General features: G+C 41.2%; 1 protein-coding gene across 2 annotated transcripts; it reads left to right on the top strand.

Moving 5' to 3' along the window:
- The first annotated feature begins 6 nt into the window (after positions 1-6).
- Positions 7-17,916, top strand: RNF19B (ring finger protein 19B). 2 transcript variants are annotated; one of them, XM_012722504.1, is made up of 9 exons: positions 7-327; positions 7,133-7,338; positions 9,290-9,431; positions 10,787-10,949; positions 11,362-11,476; positions 12,509-12,649; positions 13,576-13,783; positions 16,243-16,374; positions 17,099-17,916. In XM_012722504.1, the coding sequence occupies exons 1-9, from the start codon at positions 245-247 to the stop codon at positions 17,562-17,564; spliced, it is 1,656 nt and encodes a 551-aa protein (XP_012577958.1). In that variant the 5' UTR covers positions 7-244; the 3' UTR covers positions 17,565-17,916. The 2 variants fall into 2 exon arrangements, with proteins under 2 accessions (XP_012577958.1, XP_012577957.1); XM_012722503.1 differs by having other exon boundaries at positions 9,287-9,431.
- The last annotated feature ends 7,840 nt before the right edge of the window (positions 17,917-25,756 follow it).

The following is a 25,756-nucleotide window of genomic DNA, read 5'->3' as shown; positions in this document are numbered from 1 at the left end:
TGAGGAGGCGGCGGAGGGCGGCGGCTCGGGCCCCGAGGAGGTGGAGTGTCCGCTGTGCCTGGTGCGGCTGCCGCCGGAGCGGGCCCCGCGCCTCCTCAGCTGTCCGCACCGCTCGTGCCGGGACTGCCTCCGCCACTACCTGCGCCTGGAGATCAGCGAGAGCCGCGTTCCCATCAGCTGCCCCGAGTGCAGCGAGCGGCTCAACCCGCACGACATCCGCCTGCTGCTCGCCGACCCGCCGCTCATGCACAAGTACGAGGAGTTCATGCTGCGCCGCTACCTGGCCTCGGACCCCGACTGCCGCTGGTGCCCGGCCCCGGACTGCGGGTGAGCGCGGGGGCGTGGCCGCCAGGCGACCGCTGCGGCGGGGGGCCCGGGACTGCACCCCGCGTGCGGGAGCGAGACGGAGGCAGAGACCCGGGGCGCCTGGCGGGGAGGCGGAGAATGACCTACGGGGGAGAGGGGAAGGCGGCCACTGCGGCGGGCTGCTAGCGGTGACCACCGGCCAGCCCTGGGGAGTGCGGGAAGGCGCCCCGCGCTGCACGCCTGCACCAGGGCTGGAGGTGGGGGCCGCGCGGTCGGAGAGGGTAAAGGAGCTGTCCATCAAGTCAGGAGGCTGTTAGGTCAGGTATTGAAATGCCCCTCTGTGCAGGAGTAAAGGGTGTCTTTCAGTGCGGGCAGGGAGAAGCTGTCTGGTAAAGGACGGGAGATGGTCACTGAGGGGCCAGCGCTTTGGAGGGGTGTGTCCCTTTGGCTGTGGACAGCCTCAGCAGCATTGCGGAAAAGGTGTGTGCTTACTGCCCACCGCTGCTGAAAGTTGGGATGGAGGGGAAGGGAGTGGCTGGCTCTCAGGGAAAAGGACAAGTGCTTGGCCGAGCTTGGGGGTACACTGGGCATGGTGTCTGCAGCAGGCTGTTGGGGGGGCACCCTCTGGTTCTCACGCTGCTGCTTTGAGCAGGGTGGGCAGTGGATGGGCCCTTTGCTTGGTCCAGAGAACCAGTGGCTTACTGGAAAGAAGGATTCTGGGGGGAGGGGGGGCGGGGGGATGATATGGTAGAGGAAAATGTGTTTCCCAGACCCTCTGATCTTGAGTTTCAGTGAAGTGTTATTTTAGAGCACTGTGGATGCTGAGTTTTAGGGTCAGTGAGGAAATATGCAATATCCGCAGCGACAATACCACCAGATTTCACTTTCTGAAGCATTCCATGGAGATTCTCCCCACCACATTTTGTAAAATTTGACTGTCAGTACATCCCGTGAATAGTTGCATGAGCCGAGGCTCAGCTATCAATGATTCCTAGTTAGATTGTGCCATCACCTGCTCTGTGACCTTGGACAGTTCATTTTTTTCTCGTGTGTCATGATTCAGGGACAGAAAGGTGCTAGGGACTCCTTGCAGTGTGTAAATATAATGCTAGTAAAAAGCTGTGTGATCCTTTGCTTCAAAGTAGTTCCGGGCTTTTAATTGTAGCCTTTTTATTGTATACCAAGGCCTGTTTAAGATGCCGGTGATGCTGTGCTTATTCCCTTTAACAGAAGCATTTTTAGAGTGTGTAGGAGAGTAAGAAAAGTTCATTTCTGTTTTTCAATTCTGCCAAATTTGTGTAGACATAGATGTGTTAATTAACCTCAGTGAGATTAGGATTTCTAAATTACTTGGAAGTGTTGTGGGCAAAGGTATGGGTTTATGGTAGGTCACTTTCACTTTCAGTTAATAAATGCCACAAAGAACCTGGTAGGCGCTTGGAAGAGTTTGCTTATATCTGGTAGTCTGGTGACCTTATTGAAGAAGTTAACTTATATGGTATTCAAGGTTTACAAACACTACCGATGTATTTTCTGTACCAAAGGAATATTTACTTAAGAAAACATTACATCATTTTGGAATAATAAACTCCTTTTTGAGATGTGAGTTTCTTTGAATTTTAATTAAGAAACGTGGCATCATTGATTATCTTTTCATAAAAGCTCCCTTTTTGCTTCTTACTTCTTTGAAACCCTGTCTTTGCTCACATCAATAAAAAATGGACAAGTTTTAGTTTATCATTGACAGTGACAATTCTAAATCATCACTGATTTGGAAGTTATTAAATAAAACAAGAAATAGGCTGTTTCTTGTATTGGCCAGAGGTTTTCTTTTTTTAATTAATTAAAAAGTATAACAATTGTATATCTAATTTTTTTATTGTGTCACTTGTGAACTTAAAGTGAAGTCTGGGCAAAGAAAGCAAACTGGCATTTGAGCATCCAGGTAAAAGTAAATTTATTTACTTTTTTTTAAAGATTTATTTATTTATTCATACAGAACTGGGGTACAGGCCAGAGATGCGGAGGGTGAGAGGATTCACCAGAGACAGAGCGGGGAGCAGAACAGGCAGATCCACAAAGTACACTGCTGAAGGGAGCAGTGGGCGGGTCAGGAGAGGTCTGCCACACCATGTGGTCTCCTCCCGGGCAGGCTGTAATCGAACTCATGCAGAAGTGGCTTAAGCTTCCTAGTGCTGTGCTTTAACCCGCTGCACTGCCAGGGAGGGCCCTTATTTACTTTTTTAAAGACTTTTTATTTATGCAGACAAGAACTGGGGCATAGGCCAGAGGTGTGGGGCAGGGAGAGGCTTCACTAGAGACAGATTGGGGAGCAGAAAAGGGAGATCTCCTACAATACCATGCTGAGGGGAGCAGTGGGGGAGACAGGAGAAATGTGTTGTGGTTGGCTCCCTTGCTTGGGTTTCCTGGCCTGGGCTTGGAACTGTTGTTGCAGTAGCTGACAGTAGTTTGATTTGGGGACAGTTTGATAGACTATGTCTTTAACTCCTGTGCCACCAGGGAGGCCCTATACAAAATTTATTTTGTATATAAAACACTTGAAACATTGTAAGATTTGATCTGATTTTACAGATGAAGAAAGTGAAGGTTAGACAAATGGAGCCAATTGTTCAGAATCATATAACTAGTGAATAACAGAACCGGGCATGGGACACTTGTTTTATCTCCAACCAAAGCCAATATTGTTTTCTGCTCAACCTCTGTTTTAAAAAGTATGGACTTACTAGCATTATTGTGGTTATTAAAACCTTCTATTATATTACCAGTTGTGGAGGATGCCAGAATCTAGTTTCTTTACTGATAACATCTTTATTTTTGTCATCTGAAATAGGCCCAATCCTTTCCTAATTTGAAAGGCTTAATTAATGTTAGGGAAATTTTTGAGATTTTTCAATTAAATATGAAGAGAAGTAGATAAAATTCTGTCACTTCCCAAGCAGGCATCTGAGTTTCCTAGCAGTGTGGCCACGGGGGTTGCCACTGTCTTTTTAATGTGTGAAGAAAAATAGTTTGTTTTGTTTTACAGAAAGTTCTAATCTGCTTCAGGTAGAAATCATGAATGAGTACTGGAAGAGAAAGAAAAGTCCCAAACCTTTCATATTTATGCCCACAAATCAAGTTCTTGCCAGCCAAATTTATCTATATACTTTCTTTTTGCTCTGTGTTTGTATTTGGCAGGGTTAGGGGGCTCATGTAATTGATCTTACAGGGTTCTGTCTACTAGTGCCACTGTAATTACTCATGATTATAAAATATTACTACTTGATTATTAAATATTTGTAGAACAGAGTAGAACCTTGAATTTTTTCTTTTCCCATACTTGAATACAACTTTATTTCATAAATAAAAATGAATTTCAGTGGGAAAACTTTTACATTATTATTTAATATTATAAGCACAGTATTACCAAGTGTGATAATTAAAACATACCTTCCATTGCAGTAAATTAACTTTCAAAAACCAGTGGATGTTAACCAATATCCTGAGTGCTGTGAGGTGGAAAGGGAAATCAATTGAGGGGATAAAAGAGATAGTGGAGAGCAGAACAGGCAGATCGACGAAGTACACTGCAGTGTACTTCGCAGTACACCCACAGTGTCGGGTCAGGAAAGGTCTGCCACACCATGTGGGTCACCTCCTCACCTCGGACAGGAGGGATCGAATTCATGCAGAAGTGGCTTTTGCTTCTTAGTGCTGTGCTTTAACCCGCTGTGCCACCAGTTTCTATTTTTGATTGAAGTCTCTTGCAGTTCTTTGGCCAAGAAATGAGATGGGTTTGAAAAGGTCAGGAAAAATGCAAACAGTAAGAATAGAACTCATTTTGACAACTTTATTCTTGTCTACCCCCCTTATACATGCTCAGGGCCCATTTGCAAATAAAGTTACATGTCCTGAAATGGGAAGTGTACAGACATACAAGAACACACAACCTTAACTACAAGTGCTTGTCAGCATAATCATATTTGTGCTAATGAGATTTACCCCCCTAAGATGGAACTTAGATGGTGACATGGACTAGCCTGTCACACATTACGCAGCCTCTGAGGATTTAGGATTTTAGCAAAATTACTAAAAGTTATGTGAACCCAAGTGGGGGAGGCAAAGGATGCGTCTGTATGTTTAACAGCATGCAGTTTCCTCCTCCGACCATTTGCCTACTAATTAGCAAACCTCAGGGCTCGGCTAAGCAAAGAGAGCAAGGTAGGGACTTCAGTGTAGAACACTGAAGAAAGGAACAAGGTGTTTGAGATAGATTTAGTCCTAAAGGTTTTTATCCAGCTGTCTGAGGAACAAGATTGCCCTATTCAGAATTTAGGAGTTTACTTCTATGATGAGTATATAAACTTAAAGGATTAAGTTACAGCACCTAAGTCAATAGATACATAGATAAATTTAAATTATTACTTTAAGACAAAGTAATAGCTCAGGAGAAGAGCTATAATACCTTGAGGAATGTAAAAATCCCAAAAAAGAGAGGGACTCTTTTACTGACTCAGTAGGTATTTGAAGCATGAACTGTATATTAGAATTTGAAGGTTAAAAAATAAATACTTTTTCATGACTCTAGTCTGTTTGGGGAAGCACACATGTAAATAGAAAATTGCAATACAATGTATTAAGTATTATAAAATAATTATGCAAAGGCATGAACTAAGCCACCAGCTGCCTAGAGAAATTAAGTGGATTTTATAAAGAAAATGACATTTGAGCTGGTTCTTGAATGAATAAATATTTGCCAGGACAAGAAGTAAGGAAAGGACATTTCTAGGAAAAGGAATAGTGTATGCAAAGGCTGGGAAGTAGGACAAAATGTATTGTTTTATACCATCTCCTTCAAGGCAAGATCTCAAATGCAGTTTTAGAACATGTTTGGTTATACGCAAAGGTGGCCAGCACTTATACTTCCATTTTGAATATTTAAATTTTAATTAGCTCAATGTCATGCAGTATGAATCAGAGGCAAGGATCCCAGACCAGGCGCCCAAAAACTGGAACACCAAGTCTCGTGCCCTGAGTAATTCTGTGTCATGGTACAGGATCTCTGGGTTATTTCACTTCCTTGGAACCAAATTCAACACCCAAAATTAACAGTCAGTTCTCTCCAATGTTCTTTATTAAACAAACAAACAAAAAAAAAGTCTGTTAAAATAGAAATCAGATACTGGACATTTACATAGTGACAATTCAATAGCATAAAAAACACTTTCAAAAATCAGTGGATGTTAACCACTATCCTGAGTGCTGTGAGGTGGGAAGGGAAATCAATTGAGGGGATAAAAGAGATAGTGGGGTAGTGGGAATAAATATTTACTCCTATGTTAGGTAGGAGTGTATCATGAAATGTTCAAGCCTTTTTCAACTAATTATCTTATTTATATGGTCAGGCGTTAGCTTAATGCTTTCCTGAGATCATCCACTACCTTTGCCATTTAACACAGAACAGCAAGCAAATTGCTTTCTTCAGGAGAAGAGTTGTTTATTTTGCAGATAGATGAGGTAATTTGCTCAGAGCTCCTATAGGATATGAAGTATTTGCATTAATACATTGACCTATTCTCACGTTGCTCTTTCTGAGAAGAGTCTTAATACAGCCCGTATTATATAACATAGAGGGTACCTTGCCATTGATTTAGTACCATTCTCAAATCACCTTGCAGTTCTTGATAAACCCAAGAACTTGAGTTGCTTTTATGAACATCTGATGTATATTAAGTTAAAGGAACAAACCACAGACTACTTCCCAGAAATGTTAAGTCTTTTGCATACATTTTTTTAAGTTTTTGGCTGTTCGAGGAGAGTATAGAACAGGGGACAGTAAAACCCAGATGGCAACACCTACACCTGCGCCATTGATTGATTTAAAACTTGTGTGAATAAATCTTTAAATAAAAATAAAAAATAAAACTTGTGTGAAATGTTATTTTCAACTCTCCAGTTGTTTCTTTAAATGACTTAAAATTTTGTTTTTGTTTTAATCTTTTTACATGTTAGGATCATTTGAGCACCTAGTTGACATGTTTAAAATTAGAAAGACTGACTTATATTTGTAAATAGATTAGATTGTCTAGTTCTTGATAAATATGCATGACTTGTAAGAGACAGTTGATGCTAGGTATTGATAGTCTGAATCTTGCCTATCTTGAGAATGTACCAGAAGAGAGAAAGGGAGGTATATCTAATTCTGTGTTAATGAATGGATTCTGAACCTTGTCACACAATAAGTTATTTAAAGGTAATAGGTTTGAATTTAAAGAGAGGGAGAACTGATAAAAATGAGCTTTTAATAGAAGTTTATCTTGAATCCATCTATAACTGTTATCTCTCAGAATGTGGCCAGACCATCTTCACTGTGGAAATGAAAAAATATACTTACTCTCTCTCTCTCTTTTTTTTTTTTTTGCTGTAGCTCCTTATTTTATAAACGATCTGTCCTTTAATGTAAACGAAGTCTAATCTCTAAATATAGCAAACCATCAAAAGGAATAGTTTTGTACCCTGTTCTTTATGAAACTTGCTGTTGCAGACTGCTCCGAAAGCAGCTTAAACTATGAGTGAATATGTGCTAGAATCCATGCTAAATTTTTTACTTTTCCCTATTTCTTTTTTTCAGGAAATAAGTGACTTGTGTTTTTAGGATCTCAGAAAGTTTAGTTTCTCACACGTTTTACATTTTGTTAGGCATGTTTGTGCATGTGTGTTATGTGTGTGCTTTTCTCGACCTCATTTGTGGTGGTGAACTGATGATTAATACTGGTCTTGGTTAGATCATTCTTGCCTTATGATCTCTCCTTGTTTCCTTACCTAGTTATGCTGTTATTGCCTATGGCTGTGCCAGCTGCCCAAAGCTGACCTGTGAGAGGGAAGGCTGCCAGACCGAGTTCTGCTATCACTGCAAGCAAATATGGCATCCAAATCAGACATGCGATATGGCCCGTCAGCAGAGGGCACAGACTTTGCGAGTACGGACCAAGCACACTTCAGGTCTCAGTTATGGGCAAGAATCTGGACCAGGTATAAGTTAGCATGGTCTTATCTCTCTGTTGATATTTTATGTGAACACAAAGCTAAGAGAGATTACCTTACTCTATAACCAAGTATTTCCTGAGATTAGAGAGCAGAAGTAGTAATACTTCTAATATTGGTAAGTAACTTCCTTCTACTGTCAGTATAAGTTATTCAACCCAGGAAAACTAGCAATACAACACAATCAAATTTTCTGGTTTCTACCTTCTTAGTGATATGTCTCAGATTGGAGAGCAATCAGGTCCTTCTGCTAGGGGCTTTCTCAGGACTTTCATTGTGAGTAGAAAGACATTTATTTTTAAAGATTTATTTTATGCATACAAGAGCTGGGGTGTAGGCCACAAGTATGGGAGATGAGAAGATTTACCAGAGACAGAGTGGGGAGCAGAATAGGCCGACCTGCTGAAATACACTGCTGAGGGGATCAGTGGGTGAAACAAGAGAGGTCTGCTGCACCATGTGGGTTAGTTCCCTTGCCAGGGATCGAACGTGCTACAGTGGCTGCTCATAACTTCATAGTGCTGTGACTAGAGCCACCAGGGAGGCCCCCAGAAGTGTTAAAATTGTACTGTTTTCCTGCTAGCTTTAAGTGCATCACTGCTTTTGGAAGTAAGGTACAGACTTAAGGAAAGGAAATATTATTAGTATGGATTAATGAGTAACCTTAAAAGAAGGAATATCACACATTTAATTCCAATCTTGACAAGTCAGATTAAACTTAAAATATCAGTGGATATATTGCATTTTAAAAATATACTTCACTGATGTCATTTGGGAGAGACTAGTAGGAATTTTACTATTCACTTTTTCCTGGCACAGCATAATCTCTTAAATGTCATTTTAATAGTTCTAGCTGGCTATGAAAATTCCCAGGTATATGCTACAGAGCATACCTAATTTGTATTTGGGTTTCAAATTTGAAAGTATCATGGGAGGGACTGTGGGTTGTGTTGCTTTTTTTGTTTTTAAAGATTTATTTATTTATACAAGAACTGACTTGTAGGTCAGAAGTGTGGGGGTGAGAGGATTCATCAGAGGCAGAATGGGGAGCAGAACAAATAGATCTCCTGAAATTCACTGCTGAGGGAAGCAGCGGGTGAAACAGGAGAGATCTGCCACACCATGTGTTTGATCCTTGGCTGGGGATTGAACTTGTGTTGCAGTGACTGGCAATAGCTTGATAGCGCTGTGTCTTTAGCCCTTGTGCCATCAGGGAGGCCCACTGTGGGTTGTGTTAACAGCAAATCATAACAATACTTGCTGAGCCTAAAAAAAATTGATTTCCTGAGCCCTCCTTGGTGGCGCAACAAGTTAAAGCACAACACTATGAAGCTAGCTACAGCTGTTTCAGCACAAGTTCTATACCCACGAGGGAGGTGACTCACATGATGCGAGACTCTCCTGTCTTGCCCATTGCTCCACTTATGCTATGTGCTATGTCAGTTTGCCTGTTCTGCGCCCCACTCTTTCTAGTGAATCCTCTTACTACCCCTGCACCTCTGGCCTATACCCCAGTTCTGTGTGCATAAATAATCTTTTTTAAGAAATGGATTTCCTCACCTTACTTGTTCAAAACGTAAAGCCAATTTCAAGCTACCAACTATTTTTTCTGTAAGACTACTTTTAATTCTGACAGTCTGTTAGCTGGTAGAAATTCCATTTTTCTTAGAACTGCCTGTCTCTCTAGGGAAGTCTCCTGCTCAAAGCATGGCTCAAGTACTATAAGATGCCAGTTTTGGGAGACTGGATACATTATTGACACTTCCTGAGGTCTAGATATAGCCAGCCTTCTAGCAAAGTAGGTTGCAAAATTTGAATCCTCAAGTCATGAGTTCTTGATGGTGTCCTCATTTCTTACATATATTCCTAGGAATAATAAAATTAAACTAGGTTTAATTGGGGGTATTTTTCTACCCATTTTTCTTTCCCTTCTTAGCAGATGACATCAAGCCATGCCCACGATGCAGTGCTTACATTATTAAGATGAATGATGGAAGCTGTAATCATATGACCTGTGCAGTGTGTGGCTGTGAATTCTGTTGGCTTTGTATGAAAGAAATCTCAGACTTGCATTACCTCAGGTGAGATGGAAACTGTGTTCATTGCTTTTTTTATATTTCTTGTCCTCTTAATGATTTAGGAAGGATTAAAAAAAAAAGACATAATTGACTTCTCATTACAACATAAGGAAACTGCAGAAAATTCCTCTGAAGGAGCTCTTAGATCATATTTTTCTCCATCTCTGTAATGTCCAATGACAGTCTCCATTACCTTCTGGAGTTCAGTTTCCTCGGCTTGACTTTTATAGCTCTCTGCATTCTAGCACTAACCTATCTTTCTAGTTTGTTCCATTTTACTTTCATATAAACTATAGTTCAGATAATCTGAACTTGTTCAGATTAATGTTCCCTGTGTCTCTTCAGTTTTTATGTCCATACTTGGCTCATGTTCTTTCCTTTACCTGGAATGCTCTCTAATCACCTTACCCTCCCAGCATCCTTCTTTTAGCTCATCCTGTTACAGTTCTTATCCACCCTTCAAAGACCACTTAAATGTCAATTCATTTTTGATGCCTTCCCCAGCTTTTTCTGCTTCACTCTTCTTGACATTCCTTAAGTGTTTCTTTATAAACATCATCATTACTGCATGCACATATTTTATTTAAACTGTAAGTCTTTAAAGACCAGTGATACCTTTTCACAGCTACTTGCATGTAGTGAGCTTCCAAGTAATTCAGAGTGAATATTAAAATACTGTCCTGAAGAAGTTTATACTTACAAACTTAACATACAGGAGGTGATTGCTTGGATGAAACACTTTTTGTTGTTTGACAGACATTTGAGTACCTAAAGTGTGCCAGTTATTGGGGACATGGGTGAATAAGACATTCCCCCTATTTTCGAATTGCTTATTTACCTGGTAAAAGACGGAACAAAGAAAATGTACAAAAATAGTTGGACCCAGAAGGATTGCATGTAAAGTAGCCAAACTGAGTACAAATGTAATATAAAGTATGTTACAAAGTCTTTTGTCATATCTACTGGATGTAGTAGGACTTACACCAGAATAACTATGCAAATCAGTGTTATTAGCTGCAGGGCACTTAATGTGATGTCAAGTGGGTAACTATGCAAATATTATTCCAAATGGTATCAGTCAAGGAAGCTGGATCAGTTTGGGGACTCGGGAAAACAGAGTTCTACATAAGAGGTTTCAAGTGTGCAGGCCTGCCTTTACAAAAAAGGTAAAGATCTCAGAACTCTAATAGTCTGGCTTTTGTCCTTTGCTCCTCATTATGCAGTATATTCATTTCCTATAACCTCCTGTAATAATTACTCACTCCTGTTAAAAAGAAAGTCCTTATCCTTATCAGCTATCTGGTGATAAAGTTGCATTTGTAAGATTGACATTAATTTCAGCCTTATTTCCTCTTCAGCCCCTCTGGCTGTACATTCTGGGGCAAGAAGCCATGGAGTCGCAAGAAGAAAATTCTTTGGCAGCTGGGCACATTAATTGGTGCTCCAGTGGGGATTTCCCTCATTGCTGGCATTGCCATTCCCGCCATGGTCATTGGCATTCCTGTTTATGTTGGCAGAAAGGTAAGACATGCTGAGTTCTTTGCCTGTTCCATCTTTAGGTTTGTTGGTAAAGGTTTGAAGGAAATGAGAAGAGCTTATATTTCAGAGTTGCTTGAAAACCAGCTGGTTCGTGGATAAAAATAACCTTAATTTCTTAAATGGACTTTCGTAAACCCCCTAGAGATCTGATAGTTCTTATTAACATCCTGGGCCTGGTTTGTCTCAGATTAGAGGCGAAATGCTTGCTTCTCTCTTGATTTATTTTCTCTCTTTCTGGGTTAACTTTTTCTGTATTAGGTTGTATTTTCCTAGTTACTGAGTTAGGTTAAAAATTGAGGAACATATTTCTTTGGAGTGGGGCAGTTGTTTTAATATAGATTAAAAAAGATTTATATCCTCATCTCCTGACCTGGAATTTCTTTTTTATCCTTAGATTCACAGCAGATATGAAGGAAGGAAAACCTCCAAACATAAGAGGAATCTGGCTATCACAGGAGGAGTTACCTTGTCTGTCATTGCATCCCCAGTTATTGCTGCAGTTAGTGTTGGTAAGCAAGCCATGACCATGACCTCTGCTCCACCCCCACCCCTAAACTCCCCACACAAAGATAACAGATTTCTGGCTGTAGCAATTTAGTCAGCTATCTCACCCTGAAGGTGTCTACATTTTATGCCAAACCCACCTTGGTAGTTAACTCTATTAGGCCCTATTATGATTATCAGGCACACTAAATTATCAGTATGGGGTCTTTCATTCTCGAATTAGTGTCTCAGAGTCAATCTGGTGCAAAAAAAAAAAGAAAGAAAAGAAAAAGGTTAATTAAAAAGATTACTTTAAAACCTAGTTTTTCACCTTTCATCTTCTCCTTGCCATGAAACCAAAAATATACTTTTATTTTGATTTGCTTAATGCCTCACAGTGTTTTGAGAAGTGTGAGGGTTTGTTTTAGAAAAAGAATAATACAACTAACATTAACGAGAACTCCCCATGGCCAGAAGCAGTTCTGAGTGTTTTGCTTGTATTAATTTAATCCTCACAGCAGCACAATTTTAATAAAAAGGTGCAGTAATTTGCCTAAGTCACTTAGCTGGAACAAGAATCAGGACAGCCTGACTCCAGAACCTGTACTGTTAACAATGAAGCCACCTGTCTCCCATAGCAATCAGATTTCGGAATTAGCGCTCTAGAGGGATCTAAACCCCAGTAGTCACTTACTATTTTGTTATTGACTTATTCTTGGATTAGCACATCAGCAATGAATAGAAGGTGAACAATGAAAGCAACATATACTTCCTATGCTAAGCACTGTGTATCTATTCCCTCTCAGTCATTGACAACCTTGGTAAGACATATCCAAGGTCATAGGGTTAAGTAAAACAGAGTCAGGATTCTAATCCAGGCCTTTATGATGTCAAATCCAGTCATTACTCTGTTATGCCAGGCTTCCTCTGTGGCATAGCTCCCTCTGTCTTTCCTTGGCCCTTTGTAAAGGGCCTTTGTCTGTGCCTTGGCTGGGAAGGAGAATTCAGGGCATTTACAGCCTGATAGCCTGCTGACATGTTTCCTTCTTTTCCCCCAGGTATTGGCGTCCCCATTATGCTGGCATATGTCTATGGGGTTGTGCCCATTTCTCTCTGTCGTGGAGGGGGCTGTGGAGTTAGTACGGCCAATGGAAAGGGAGTGAAAATTGAGTTTGATGAAGATGATGGTCCAATTACAGGTAAAAAGGAGGATTTTTGTTTCCATTTGAACTTAGGGATACAAAATGAAAATCAGTAAAATTTAGCACATTTTACAGAGAGATTGTCATTGGATTACTTTGGATAATGAGCTTTGTAGGGGGTAAAGTATTTTTAGCTTTTCATTTCTTTGTTCCGGAGTTATTAGGTTAATTCCTCTGGTACTTGCTGCTCTGTGGCAGGTACAAACTAGTAGGATCCTAAGTAACTCCAAATATGCTGGTAACAGTAGTGATTGCAATAAAGTCTTATATCTGTACAGTACTTTATAATTTCAGAGGATGTTACACAGTTATTATCTCACTTGCTTTTTACAACATCTCTCAGAAGAGGGAGGGCAGGGGCTATTATTATACCCATTTAATGAGAACTTCTCCACGCTTTTGTCTCAATATCTGTTCAATGAATTTAAGAGCTTCTGCAGAACTGGGACTAGAACATGTCTTCTGACTTTTACTTTGATGTCTTTCCACTTCAACATAACATATTAATTACTTGGGGGCACAGAATCCCCAAAGATTTTTCAGGCTTCCTACTAATAGTGTATGATCTAAATGTATTTTGAAATCTTCATGTTTAATTGGATGGCATCTATGGTATAATAGAAAAAAATAATGGACTTGGAATCAGAATTGTTTTGTGTGACTAGCTATGACCTTGAACAAGACATTTAGTTCTGTTTTTACTTTCTCATCTAAATGTGGAACTACTGATGCCTAGTTCTTGGGAATGTTAAAATAAACATGTTAAAATACCCAATATGTGTAGCTGACATAGTAGCTATTCATTAAGTCACTAAATGTTTTTCTACATGAATATCCTTCACTTTGAAAAGTCATTGCAGAAAAATGCCAGACTGTTCCAGTGTTGTGCTATTTTGAATTGAGATGCTTGATTCCATCCCCAGTGGCAGATGCCTGGCGAGCCCTCAAGAATCCCAGCATCGGGGAAAGCAGCATTGAAGGCTTGACTAGTGTTCTGAGCACCAGTGGAAGCCCGACAGATGGACTCAGTGTTATGCAGGGCCCATACAGTGAAACAGCCAGCTTTGCAGCCCTCTCAGGGGGCACATTGAGTGGTGGCATTCTTTCCAGTGGCAAGGGAAAATACAGCAGGTAAGCAAATAGATAATTTATGAGCCAACTAGAATTATAAGTAGCATACCTATATTGAATCATTTCTCTGTGCCAGGCATGTCTATACACATATTACCTCATTTTTGATGTAATCATCAGTGATGTATATATATGTGTGTGTTTGCATGTGTTTCCATTTTTCTGCTTAGAAAACAGACTTAGAAAGAAAGATTAAGTGTCATACACACAGTTTGGTGTTCTTTCCTCCATCCCAGAGCAACTCAAAGAAGAATAATCTTTATTTCAGATCTTCGTCTACTACATTAGGTTGCCCACTTCAGGAAGAGAAAGCACACATTAGGCTTGTCACTGGCTTTTCAGTTGAACAGTGTTATCCTGTATCTTGTAGCCTTATTGGTGCTATAATCCTTATTGCCTTCTTTTCCTATTCCCATTTGACAGATAAGGAAAGTCAGCTCTGTGAACTCAAGTTTATACTTTGTGAATGCTTTGTGGCTAAAAATGCTGTGACTGAATTATTTCACCACTTTGACAAACTGGAACATACTTTGACAAAGAGGAACATAGCAGATGTTACTTAAGAGGTAGTTAGTTCATTCACTGGAGAAGAGGACCCCAGGGACAGGTAAAGGTAGTGCAATTCGAGGTAGGGAGGTAAGGGAGATAGTTGACTTTGAATATCTGAAGGGCCTTGAGCTAGAAAAAAACGGATTAGACTTCTGACTCATATCAAGAAGTAGGTGATGACAACCTGGTAGTAGTGGGTATACAAGGGAACTAATTTTGTTCAATAAAGAGTAGAGGGAAACTATGTAAAAGCCCAAAGAAGGGATGGATTACATTAGTAGAGCTACTGAGCTGCCTAAAGTGTTTAAAGCGAGACCAGATGACCAGTTCTGTGAAAGATTCAAGCCACAGATGGCAGATACATTGAATCCCACCCCTGTGTGCTTGTCAGTCATCTAAGTGCGTCTTAAAGCTACATATCAGGGACCTGTCCACAATTAATGACATAGAACCTCCTGTTAATGTTGGAAGCAAGGGACCGGTGCTTTGGTAAACCTCCTCCGAGAGTTCTAGCGTAATCATAGCATGAACTAGCATTTGGGAACGACCTGAGTAGATATCCTTTGTTGAAGACCTTTTCCAATTCCGAGAATGATTCTGTCGAAAAACCAAAACTAGAACCCAGCTTTCTGAATGAAGTACTTTCCACTGCACTACTTCATTTTCCTGGACGTGGCACGCTCTTGAAGGATGTCTGAGGCTGCAGTGGCAGAGCAAACATACCTGCAGCAGGAAGGAGGTTGTTTGAATGTGCAGCTGTAGGCTGCTGCTGACCTGTCTGTGTCTCATGACTCTAGTTGTCTCTTGTTAGGGGATCCCGCCCCCACATACCAGAGGATTCACTGCTGTGCTTTCTTAAAACCAACACCCCTGTAAATAAGCAGACAGACATAATTGGAGACTGACTTGCTGAAACTGCAGCTTAACTGGTCCAGCTGTTCCAGTTCTGTGAAAGCCTTTTATAGGAAGTGAATGAGTCAGATGGGCTTGACTGTGAAACTCATTATGAGGAAATACTTAAGTGTGCAATAAAATGGTGTTAAAGCCAAGAAGGGAAATAGTTATGGGTTCTCAACTCTGAGACACCATTGGGAAAGTTTACGACTCTTACAGAAAATGGGTTCCTATATGTCCTTCGCTCTCATTCATAGCCTGGGTTAATTTGATTGCTAATGTTTGAGTTCCTATAATGTGCAAGGAAGGGTAAAGTATGAATACGGTCTTCTTTGGAGCTCACAGATGAATAGGAGAGAGATGTATAAATTGGTAATAACAGGTAGGTGCTGTGGGAGCACTTAGCAGAAAGTGACTAGTTTGCTAGCGGAGTGAGGGGAGATGGATGTGTCTTTGTTGTTAAGGACTGTGTGTGAGTTGTCACACAGAGAAAGGAAACTTCTAGAGGGAGGAAATAGCATGTGCCTCATCATGGAGGTATAAAATGTGTATAATGGGTAAGGAAAAAAAATTGTGAGTGGTTGTGACTTAGGCCCTATGGTGAGAGATGCAACAGGAGACGAGGGCTGGGGGCAAATCAGGAAGATCTTAAATGTTGGCAATAAAGAGCCACGAGAGAACTGTTAGAGTAGTTGGGTCTTTGTCTGCACTGGCATTTATCTAGAAGTTGTTTGACTTGGATTTCAGATTTAGAGAGAGAACCCAATTGTAGTGTTCTAGTCAGGACATTGTGAGGGCCTGAAGTTAAGCAGGAGTCTTGGGAATAGGAAGGAGGGGACGATTTCAGTAGATACTTAAGAGAAAATGTGTGGACATCTATTTGCGCTGTTTGACAATTGTAGAGGATCAGATCAATTTAATTTGTAAGAGAATAATGGAAGAGATATGTGTCCAGAAGCAGATGGTCTTGGAAAATACAGGTCTTGTATTAACTTAAACGTCCCCTCTTTACACAGGTTAGAAGTTCAAGCCGATGTCCAAAAGGAAATTTTCCCCAAAGACACAGCCAGTCTTGGTGCAATTAGTGACAACGCAAGCACTCGTGCTATGGCCGGTTCCATAATCAGTTCCTACAACCCACAGGACAGGTACGTGAACAGTCAGCTGTCCAGGAGAAGTTGCGTCTTCCGGTTGGGTAGTAGGCCTTCAGCAACCCAATGCCTCTCTGTCAGGTCTCTGTGTACCATCCAGTGGGATGTGTAGGGTGCGTGTACCTGTGAATTAATTGAGCAAGTTCTTGGTATCTTTTGCTCTCTCTCAAGTTTTGGCATCTTTTGATCTCTCGCTTGGTTCTTGTTAGCACATGATTATTTGTAGAAAAATGTTCCCTTTTTTTTGGTCTTTTGGCTATTGCAGTGGTATAATTACTCCTGTGGAACTTGAAGAATTAGATTGGTGTTCATTGATACTGTGCATCCTTGGTCTCTGTGTTCATGTCAGCCTTTGCTTGATGTAGCTCTCATAGCCTCCTTCTCTTCCTTTTTGAGACGCTAGTATATGTGGCATGGTATGATCACAGCGCAGCATGCTGGAGAGATTCTGGTTTATTTTTCCCCCCTAATTTTTACATGGTAGTAAAAAGTGAAAACTTTTTTAGTTGTTTAAAAACATCGGTATGTGTATTTTAAATTAACAAAATTGTTGTTGTCCATTTTATTTATTAGGTTAGATTTTAATTTTTGCTAAAAGTGAGCTCTAGTCAGTGTTTACCTATGCTTTCAGACTCCTTAATCCTGAACCCACGCAATGCTTTCACCAACAGGTATAGCATGACCCATACATGACTCAGCAAAGTGGATTTTGTCTTCACAGAGAATGCAACAATATGGAGATCCAAGTGGACATTGAAGCCAAACCAAGCCATTATCAGCTGGTGAGTGGAAGCAGCACAGAGGATTCACTCCATGTTCATGCTCAGATGGCAGAGAATGAAGAAGAAGCTGGTGGTGGTAATGGTGGCAGTGGCAGCAGTGAAGAGGATCCCCCCTGCAAACACCAAAACTGTGAACAGAAAGACTTCCTGGCCAGCAAACCGTGGGACATCAGCCTGGCCCAGCCTGAGAGCATCCGCAGTGACCTGGAGAGCTCTGATACCCAGTCGGACGATGTGCCAGACATCACCTCAGATGAGTGTGGCTCCCCTCGCTCCCATACTGCAGCCTGTCCCTCGACCCCCAGAACCCAAGGTGCACCAAGCCCAAGTGCCCATATGAACCTCTCTGCCCCAGCTGAGGGGAAGACTGTCTTGAAGCCAGAAGGTGCAGAAGACAGAGTATGAAGTGGAATGAATGCTCCTGTTCTGAGAAGCACACTTGTAACTGCATCTTTTGGAATCTTTTATTCTGGGGGGAGGGAGGCAGGGATTTATGTATTTTATTTCAAAGATTCTCTGGTCACAGGTTTCCCCCAGGGAAATTCTGAGAAATTTGCAATTTCTTACCAGATAAAACATGGAAATGTTGCCCTTAGCCCCACTCCCATCCCCTTTCCCCCTTTTTCTAGTTTTAATTTATTGGTTAAACTGACGGTGGCAGTCCGTGAGGTGTGTCAAGAGTGTACAGATGTATGTGTGTATATTGTATGTATGCTAACATATTACCGAAGGACACATTTTAATAAAGATTTCTGTCGTAATTCAAGTTCATCTCATTTTCCTTGGCTTAGATAGTTCCACAGAGCCAAGTGTTTGATGGAAATAGATTACTATGTCAGTCTCTGGACCTGAGTTTTCCTAGTCACAGGGAAGAAGGAGTATATTCTCATCAGATTAGAGTGGAGTTCTCTATAAACCAGTGACTTCTAGCATGACAGGAAGCAAAGCTAAGTTTCTTTTAGACCATGTAGTCAAACTGAAGAATTCGCTGAGTCAGCTGGGAACAGAAGCTGTAGATTAAAATGAGCCTTGTTTGCCCTCTAGAGGCAACAGTGCTACTTCCCCACTAAGGCATGATTCACCTTTTCTGCGTTGTATTTACTCTGCGGAATGTGCTCCAGAGGAGGGAAGGAAGAGGTGGCAGTGCCGGTGGCTCTTTAGAGAGATCCCAGTGACTTCTACAGGGTTATAAGTTGGGGAACAGAGTGTTCTCACTGAAAGAAAAATGTACTGGTTCTTCATAACCAGCAAGCAATAAAGGAGATGTACAGGCTCTAAGCTATATACTCCCTGTTCTAAAAAGCTGTCTCAGTTTTGCCAATCCCATTTAAGTAAAAGGGACTAAGGTTTCTTGTTAAAACATGTAGTGAAAGGAGAGACATGTCTGTAAAAAAGCATTTTATTTTATCAGATCTGATCAGTTTATCAAAATTGAGCCAAATTATAGGTTTTTGGTATTTTATAGGATAATCGCCTTAGAAATGAAAGTGCATACCTAGTAGAGTAGAAAAGTAAAAGGATTCTTGGGACCTGATACCAAATCTGACAATATCTTAATTTGTCATGCCCTGATGCCCCAAATATCCCCAACTCTCAGTATTTAAGAACTAACAGTGCCAAACTCCTCTATCGCCTTAGCTCTGGGCCCAAAGGAAGAACTAAACTCATCGTTCCTGAGGACCAGATGGCTTTCTGTTTCCTTTCACAGATGCACCTGCTCTTTGTCTTCCTGGCCTGTGCTATACTACAATGAGGATGATGAGTTTGGACAACAGCCAACTTGGAAGATTCTTATCTCTTCTGCTCTCCAGCCAGACTTAGCACATTTCCCTGCACCCGGGACAGGAAATGCTGTTAGTGGACTTTGAGTCTCTGGAAGAAATTTCTCTAGAGGGTGTCCTTGTGTGGGAAAGGACCTGTTGGGAAAAGGGGCAGTGTGGAAATCTCTGAAATGCATATTATCAACTTAAGGTTTGCCATTTCTTAAAGCCTCAAGAGAGCAAACTAACTTGGATAAAATCAAAGAAATCTGAAGAGCAAGTTTGCAGCCTAACCTCTATTCTTATCTAGGCTCCACTTATTGTTGCTATGAGACTTAGCAACTTACTCAGAATCTGTTATCACTTAGCCAAAATGGGAGCAATAGTGTACTGCACATGCATTTGATAAAGGCTCATTATTTTTCCCTCCTGAGGAAATAGAATAAGTTAAGGAACTTATGGGTGTCATCTGAGAAAATCCCAGAGCTCTGTAGAGTATAGAGGCTATGAAAAATTTAGCTCATTCTAATTCTTACAGCCCTCCTGTTGTATGGCCTGGACTTTAGCAGCTGTGAAAAGGCCTAGTAGCACCACCTTGAGGAGAACATGAGTAATGCATCGAAAAATCAAGTGGTCAGTTTAGAAAATGGGGAAAGTTTAATTTCCTCTTTGTACAGCATGTATTTATTCTGAAATACCTACTACATTTCAGGTATGGGATGCAACATTAAGGAAAACACAAAATTCCTGTCCCTGTAGAACTTAAACTCCAGTGGAGAAAGACGATCAGATACATAACCTCGATGAGGATAAATGCTGAAGAAAACAGCAGGGAAACAAAGCGAAGAGAGCGGCAGATGGTTCGCCTTTAGATGGATAATGTAGGTCTCTTTGATAAAGGTACGTTTTACTAAGAATGGAGAGAGGACCCTGTGCTTATCTAGGGGAAGAACAGACATGAGGAGTAAAATACAAACAGCTTTTTGGCAGGGTAGCCTTGGTCTTCTGAAAACACACAGAGAGCAAGGCACAGAGACTGATAAGGCTGGCACAAAGTGGACCAAGGAGAGTGGTAGATTAGAGGTTGCTCGGAACAAGATTATTATTCCTTGTCTGAAAACAAGGAAATTTAGGTTGCTCTGAGGTCAGGAAGAAAGTAATATTCAAAGCCAGACAGTTGGGTGCTTGCCGTTAACTTTCAGCCTATAAGAGGGCATGTCTGGTTATCCAACCAGTTCTAGTTAGAAGGGCGAAGGGAAAGAAACTTGTGGATATGGTGAATGATTTCCTACGCATTTTTTACCTCTTTCTAATGTACTTCTTATACACCAAAATCTGGAAAGCTAAGAACTCTTAAGTCTTAAGCTCCCTTGAAACGAGGTTCAAAACACAATTTACTTTTGCTAATTAGATGCACAGACTGTTGATGCAGGAGAACATGATTCAGGGGGCATACTTTGGTGGCTCCAGCAAGGATATAGAGACACTGGGTATTACACTGTATTCCAGTACCTGTCATTAGCTTTGTGGGTGTTGAAGGGCTTCCTGACCATAAATAACAGTTAGTGGTGGTGTTCTTGTAGTCAGCCTGTTGACTGATTTCTTATCTTTCTGATGTTAGCAACTTCCATAGTAGACCAATTCTAGGGGCAACCTTGCTTATAGCTCACTGGCCCAGACATTCCAACTTTGGTAAACCTACCTTATATTGAATCTTCTCTACTTTAAAATAGTTAAAAGGATTTTTTTCCCCCTGTAACCACTGAGCCCAGACTGATAACAGAATTTTGTACCAAAGTAGTTACAGGCCTATTGGCCCTCAAAGCTGGGATTACTAGATTACTGTGAATAAGTTGGATTTACAGGAAATGAGGATCTAGTTGCTACTAGAAAATGGCAAACTAGTAGGCTAAAATTACTTTAAGCTGTGTCACATGCAATGTCTTGAACAAAGTCTTTGCAGACCAAGTGCCATTATAGACCGTCATGTAAAGTGAAGATTCCGAGGGTGGTGGCTGTGCTAGAGAAGAAAGTAAATGAAAGCCTCCTCAAGAGGAGAGCCCCAAAAGAATTTTGTCTTCTACTTCCTCAATACTTAATGTTTGGAGAGTCTGGATATTGAATTACAACATAAATTCAGAGCCTTACCAGGTCTTTTATGTAAAAATTAGGGCATTGTTAGAGAAATAATGGGACCCTGAAATAAGTGGGGAACATTTGAGTAGATTTGGAAAAATCCCAATGTTGTAAACCCACAGATTCTACTTAGCTCCTCTTATTAGCACAAGTAACCTTTCTTCGTTTCACTAATATATGGTTGATCCTGTCTTACTTGGAGACTCTGGGGTAGTTGCTTTTAAAGGAAATACCAGTGCTTTTCATGTCTCATCTATATTCCTTATTGCCACAGATCTGTAAGTAGAGTCAGATCCCAATACATTTCTGGAGGGCAAATACAGTCTGATCTACAAGAAGGCTTACAGAAGATTTTGCTAATTTGATTCAGCAGAAGCCAGGGATTCTAAATGTATTAGAGCAGGAAAAGAAAATTATAACTTTCTTTTCATTTGGTTTTAACTTATTAATGTGGGCATTCTAGAGACTATATATTCATATGTTGGCTATAACAGCTTAGAGTGAGTCTTAGCTGGTTGGTTGGATGAAACTGGAACTTAACAGTGGTCTATACTCAAAGAAAGTGAAATACCAAAAATCCCCTAGTATACTATCAGAAGAGGAACCAAAAACAAAGATGAAAATTTATCATTTGTGTAACTTACTCATCTCCTAATTTTGCCCTCCAAGAATGCTCTAAGGATATTCCTTTCATCAAGAAATCAGAAAGTGCATAGAGCAGGGGAGCTTGAAGAGTGCTGCAGTGTACTCCACCAGAAGCTGGGAATGAAGCTAAGAAAGCTTCCACTTGAAATGGAATTCCTGTTGTCAGTAGGGATGATGGAATCCTGGGGTGGCAGGGGCCGGCGCCAGCACCAAGGCACAGAGCTGAAGTGATGAAATACATGAGTAACATGTAGGTTGTGCTCAGTTTGTAGGACACAAAGCTAAACTCCTGGTCTGGCAAAGAGAGGCCTGTGTCTGGTCACCCAAATGGAGCTATGAAAACATTAAATTCTCAGATTCAAGGCCCTTGAATAAAGAAATGCTGGGTACCCTGGAGGAAACATCACTAAAACAATGTAAATATTCTAGTCTTTCCCTTAAGGAATCTTAGACCATTTACCTACATGCTGCCTTTAGGAAAATGGAATTACCCAGGTCTCTAGGGGCTGCTTGCAAACTGACCCTAAGCCAGCACCAATCCCAAGAGGTATCCCCCCAAATTCATATATTAGAATCCTAATCCCTAATCACTCAGAATGTGAACTAAGTAGTTGGAAATAAGGTTATTGCAGATGTAATTAAGATAAGTACATCCTGGGGTAGGTGGGCCCCCAATCCTGTGTTTGGTACCATAAGAAAAGGGGAAATTTGGACATAGATCCATACTGGGAGAACAGTGTAATGATAGAGGCAGAGATGGGGATGATGCCGCAGAAACCAGGGGGCACCAGAGACTGACTGCACACTAGCAGAAACTAGGGAAGAGGCACAGAAGGGAGTCTCTCTCAGAACCTCGGAAAGAACCAGCCTTGCTGACACCGTGATCTTGGACTTCTAACCTCCAGAACTGTAAGACAATAAATTTATGTTGTTCAAACCACCAAGTTTGTAGTGTTTTGTTAGTTTACTTAGCAAACTAATACATGGATGTCAAGTAATTTAAAAGGAAATTTGGGCTGGGTTTATCTCACATACCCATTCAGTGGTTATCTCGCAGTTCCTGTGGGCACATTGTAATGCACGTTCCTGGTGACTGGCAGAATCTTTATACTGACTACCTCACAGAGTAAAAGCAATGGTGGTAAGAAATGCAAAGCCAGGGCTCCCTAGTTTAAGTCTCAAGCACTATCACAGCTACGGCATAAGTAGGTTCCTTCCTGGCCAGGGAGGTGACCCATGTGGACAGCAGACCTCTCCTGTCTTGTCCGCTGCTCCCTTTAGCAGTGTTTTCCAGTAAATCCGCCTTTTCTGCTTCCCCTTTTCTGTCTCTAGTGAACCCCAGCCCACCCCCAGTTCTTGTAAACTGAGTTTACAAGAGTAAACTAATGGCGGAACTGGCCTCCACCACCACAGTGTCATAAGCCAAAGCAGCTGTGCATCTCTGATGGAATGGTAATTAATGCCACAGTCAAAGATTGAGAAATCCAGAGTGGTGATCCCTATTTTATCCACTTTTAAATTGCTGCTCTTTTGCTCTATATAGGACCCAGTTTATAGCTATTATTTCAGATATACTTGCTTTATGAAGCAAGTAAACACCTGCCCTTGGCACCTGCAGCCATGAAACTGTTGACCTGGAATATGTTGTTTTTTTTTTTTTTTTCTCTAGCCCACAGAGAAAAAAAGAAGAGCAGATTATTTTTCTCCTGTCAAGGTCAACATTATGTCTTACTGTCCTATATTTGAGTTGTATTACTTCACCATCTTGGTCTAAATTTAATTTTCAGACACTAATCTCATTTCTCAGAGCATCATTCCACATGACATCAATGTTTTTGAACCAAAGAAGCAGGTATCTAAATGTCTTGGTAAAACACATGTGCTTGAGAGGATAAGTTAATCCTTATGGAAATTAAGGGCACTTCCACCTCCATGAAGTGTTTAGGGGGTCCAGTATTCTGGAGCATGGCAGCTTATCTAAGAAAAATCCTCAGCATTTAATGGATATCTTTATTTTGGAGGTAACATGTCACATTTGGTTATTCTGCACTCACCTCTTTACCCAGTAACTCAATGCTGACAGCTCTGAGGGGCCCAGAGAAAAAGAATGGTCTCTAGCTGGTCCAGCCTGCACTGTGAGCATTTTGGGCTTTATGCCCTGGCAGACCCAGTGCTGTGCAAAGGCCCTTGGCACATGAGGTTCCTGTAAGCACAAGATTTATTTATGCATGCAGAACTGGGTAAGGGCTGAGGTTGAGGGGACAGAGAAAGGATTCACCAGAGACAGTGGGAAGCAGAACAGGCAGACCCACTGAAATAAAACTGCTGAGGGGAGTGTATACAGGAGAGGTCTGCCACACCATGTGTGTCCTCTCCCTCACTGGGGATCAAACTTGTGCTGCAGTGGCTGCCGAAAGCTTCATAATACTATGCTTTAACCCCTTGCACCACCAGGGAGGGTCCCAGGCTGTTTTTTTTAATAATTGCTATTGTCCTTTTGAAAAGCTAATGTGGCTTACTACTGAGCCTGCTCTGTGCCTTGGGGGATCAGCTAAGCATTTAAAAGCAGCTCAGATCTCTTCTGCTATAGAGAAGGCAGGGATTTATCCTACTAGAAAAGACATTCATTTAAAATATGCCTTAGTTCTATGCATATCAAGCCTAAAATACAAAGAACACATTAAATGGCAAAAATATCAATTATTAAACCAAAGAGGGACCCTCCCTGGTGGTGCAGTGGGTTAAAGCACAGCGCTGTGAAGCTAGCTGCAGCCATTGCAGCACAGCACAAGTTCAATCCCAGCCAGGGCGCTGACCCACATGGTGCAGCAGACCTCTTCTGACCTGCCTGCTGCTCCCCTCAGCAGTGTGTTTCAGTGGATCTGCCTGTTCTGTGCCTACTCTGTCTTTGGTGACTCTCCACAGCCCCCACACTCTAGCCTGAACCCCAGTCCTTGTATGCATAAATGAATAGATCTTAAAAAAAGAGATTCCCCGTTCCCAATTATCTAAATTTGATTGTATGTTCACTTTGAGAAGCATAGTGATTTAGAAGTAGTCTTTAAAGTCATCTAGCTTCACCTTTTAAGCCCGTTTGTGACTATGGGCAAAGTATTTAACCTCTGTTTCTTCATTTGGGATTATGAGGATTGGGTGAATACATGTACCAACAGTGTGTGGCATGTAAGAAATGATATGGATTAGTATCATCATCATCTTTTATTATGATGATCATTACCCATGAATTTACTGAGTGCTATGTTCATTGGGTAAGGATTCCACACAACACTGATTCATCAAATGAAGCAGTGGACTAAGGCCCGTGGATCTTAAGGTAGCTGGCCTTACAGAATAGTCACACGGCCCACTAAAGGCTCACTAATGGCACTAACTGGAAGGTACCACCTTGTGAAGCTAACATTGTCCAATGAGATGAAGTATATGTCTTGAAACTGGCCAACATATATTGTCCACTTCTCAAATGTTTGCTTCCTGACCTGTGACTTCTGTCTTTGTGTGGAAGCCTCAATACCCAGAGGAGAAATGCTCTCGCCAAGGCACACAACAATGACTCCACTGAAACGGAAGTTTTCTGGCCAATTTGGGTTCCTCATTCACTGAGCCAGTAACCTAGAAGGGGGTGGTGGTGTTAGGTAGAATGGTCTTAATTGTCAAGAGAAATAAGCTTGCTGTTTCTCATGAAGGCAGGAAGAGATATATCTGGAATCTGAAAGATACTCTAGGACTACCTCTACTACTGCTGTGTTCAGGAGTGAAAGTTCTGGAAGTCTAGCCTACTCAGGGTTTAATTGGTTTAATTTCTTTAGGAATAAAGTTTGGGGTCCCAGCATCAGCTAAAGAGCTTCATCTAATAGAGATGCTGTCTGGGGAAAGGAACTTAGAATCAGTGATGGAGAAAGAAATCACAACCATACTATTAACTAATTCATGAAAAGTTGAGAAATAAGGACTATTTTAGCATTTCACATTTCTTCCTTGCACTATTGTGTATAAATGTATAGATATCAAACCATTTCCACCTCACCTTCCACATTT

This window comes from Condylura cristata, unplaced genomic scaffold (assembly GCF_000260355.1).
Source record: "Condylura cristata isolate star-nosed mole 26May11 unplaced genomic scaffold, ConCri1.0 scaffold00008, whole genome shotgun sequence".
Classification (NCBI taxonomy): Eukaryota; Metazoa; Chordata; class Mammalia; order Eulipotyphla; family Talpidae; genus Condylura; species Condylura cristata.
This window is presented reverse-complemented; position numbering and strand designations above follow the sequence as displayed.

Coding starts and splice junctions, on each gene's coding strand:
- RNF19B (XM_012722503.1), top strand. CDS start 245: ATGCACAAGTACGAGGAGTTCATGCTGCGCCGCTACCTGGCCTCGGAC. Junction 328..7,132: donor TGCCCGGCCCCGGACTGCGG/GTGAGCGCGGGG, acceptor TTCCTTACCTAG/TTATGCTGTTATTGCCTATG. Junction 10,950..11,361: donor CTGTTTATGTTGGCAGAAAG/GTAAGACATGCT, acceptor TTTTATCCTTAG/ATTCACAGCAGATATGAAGG.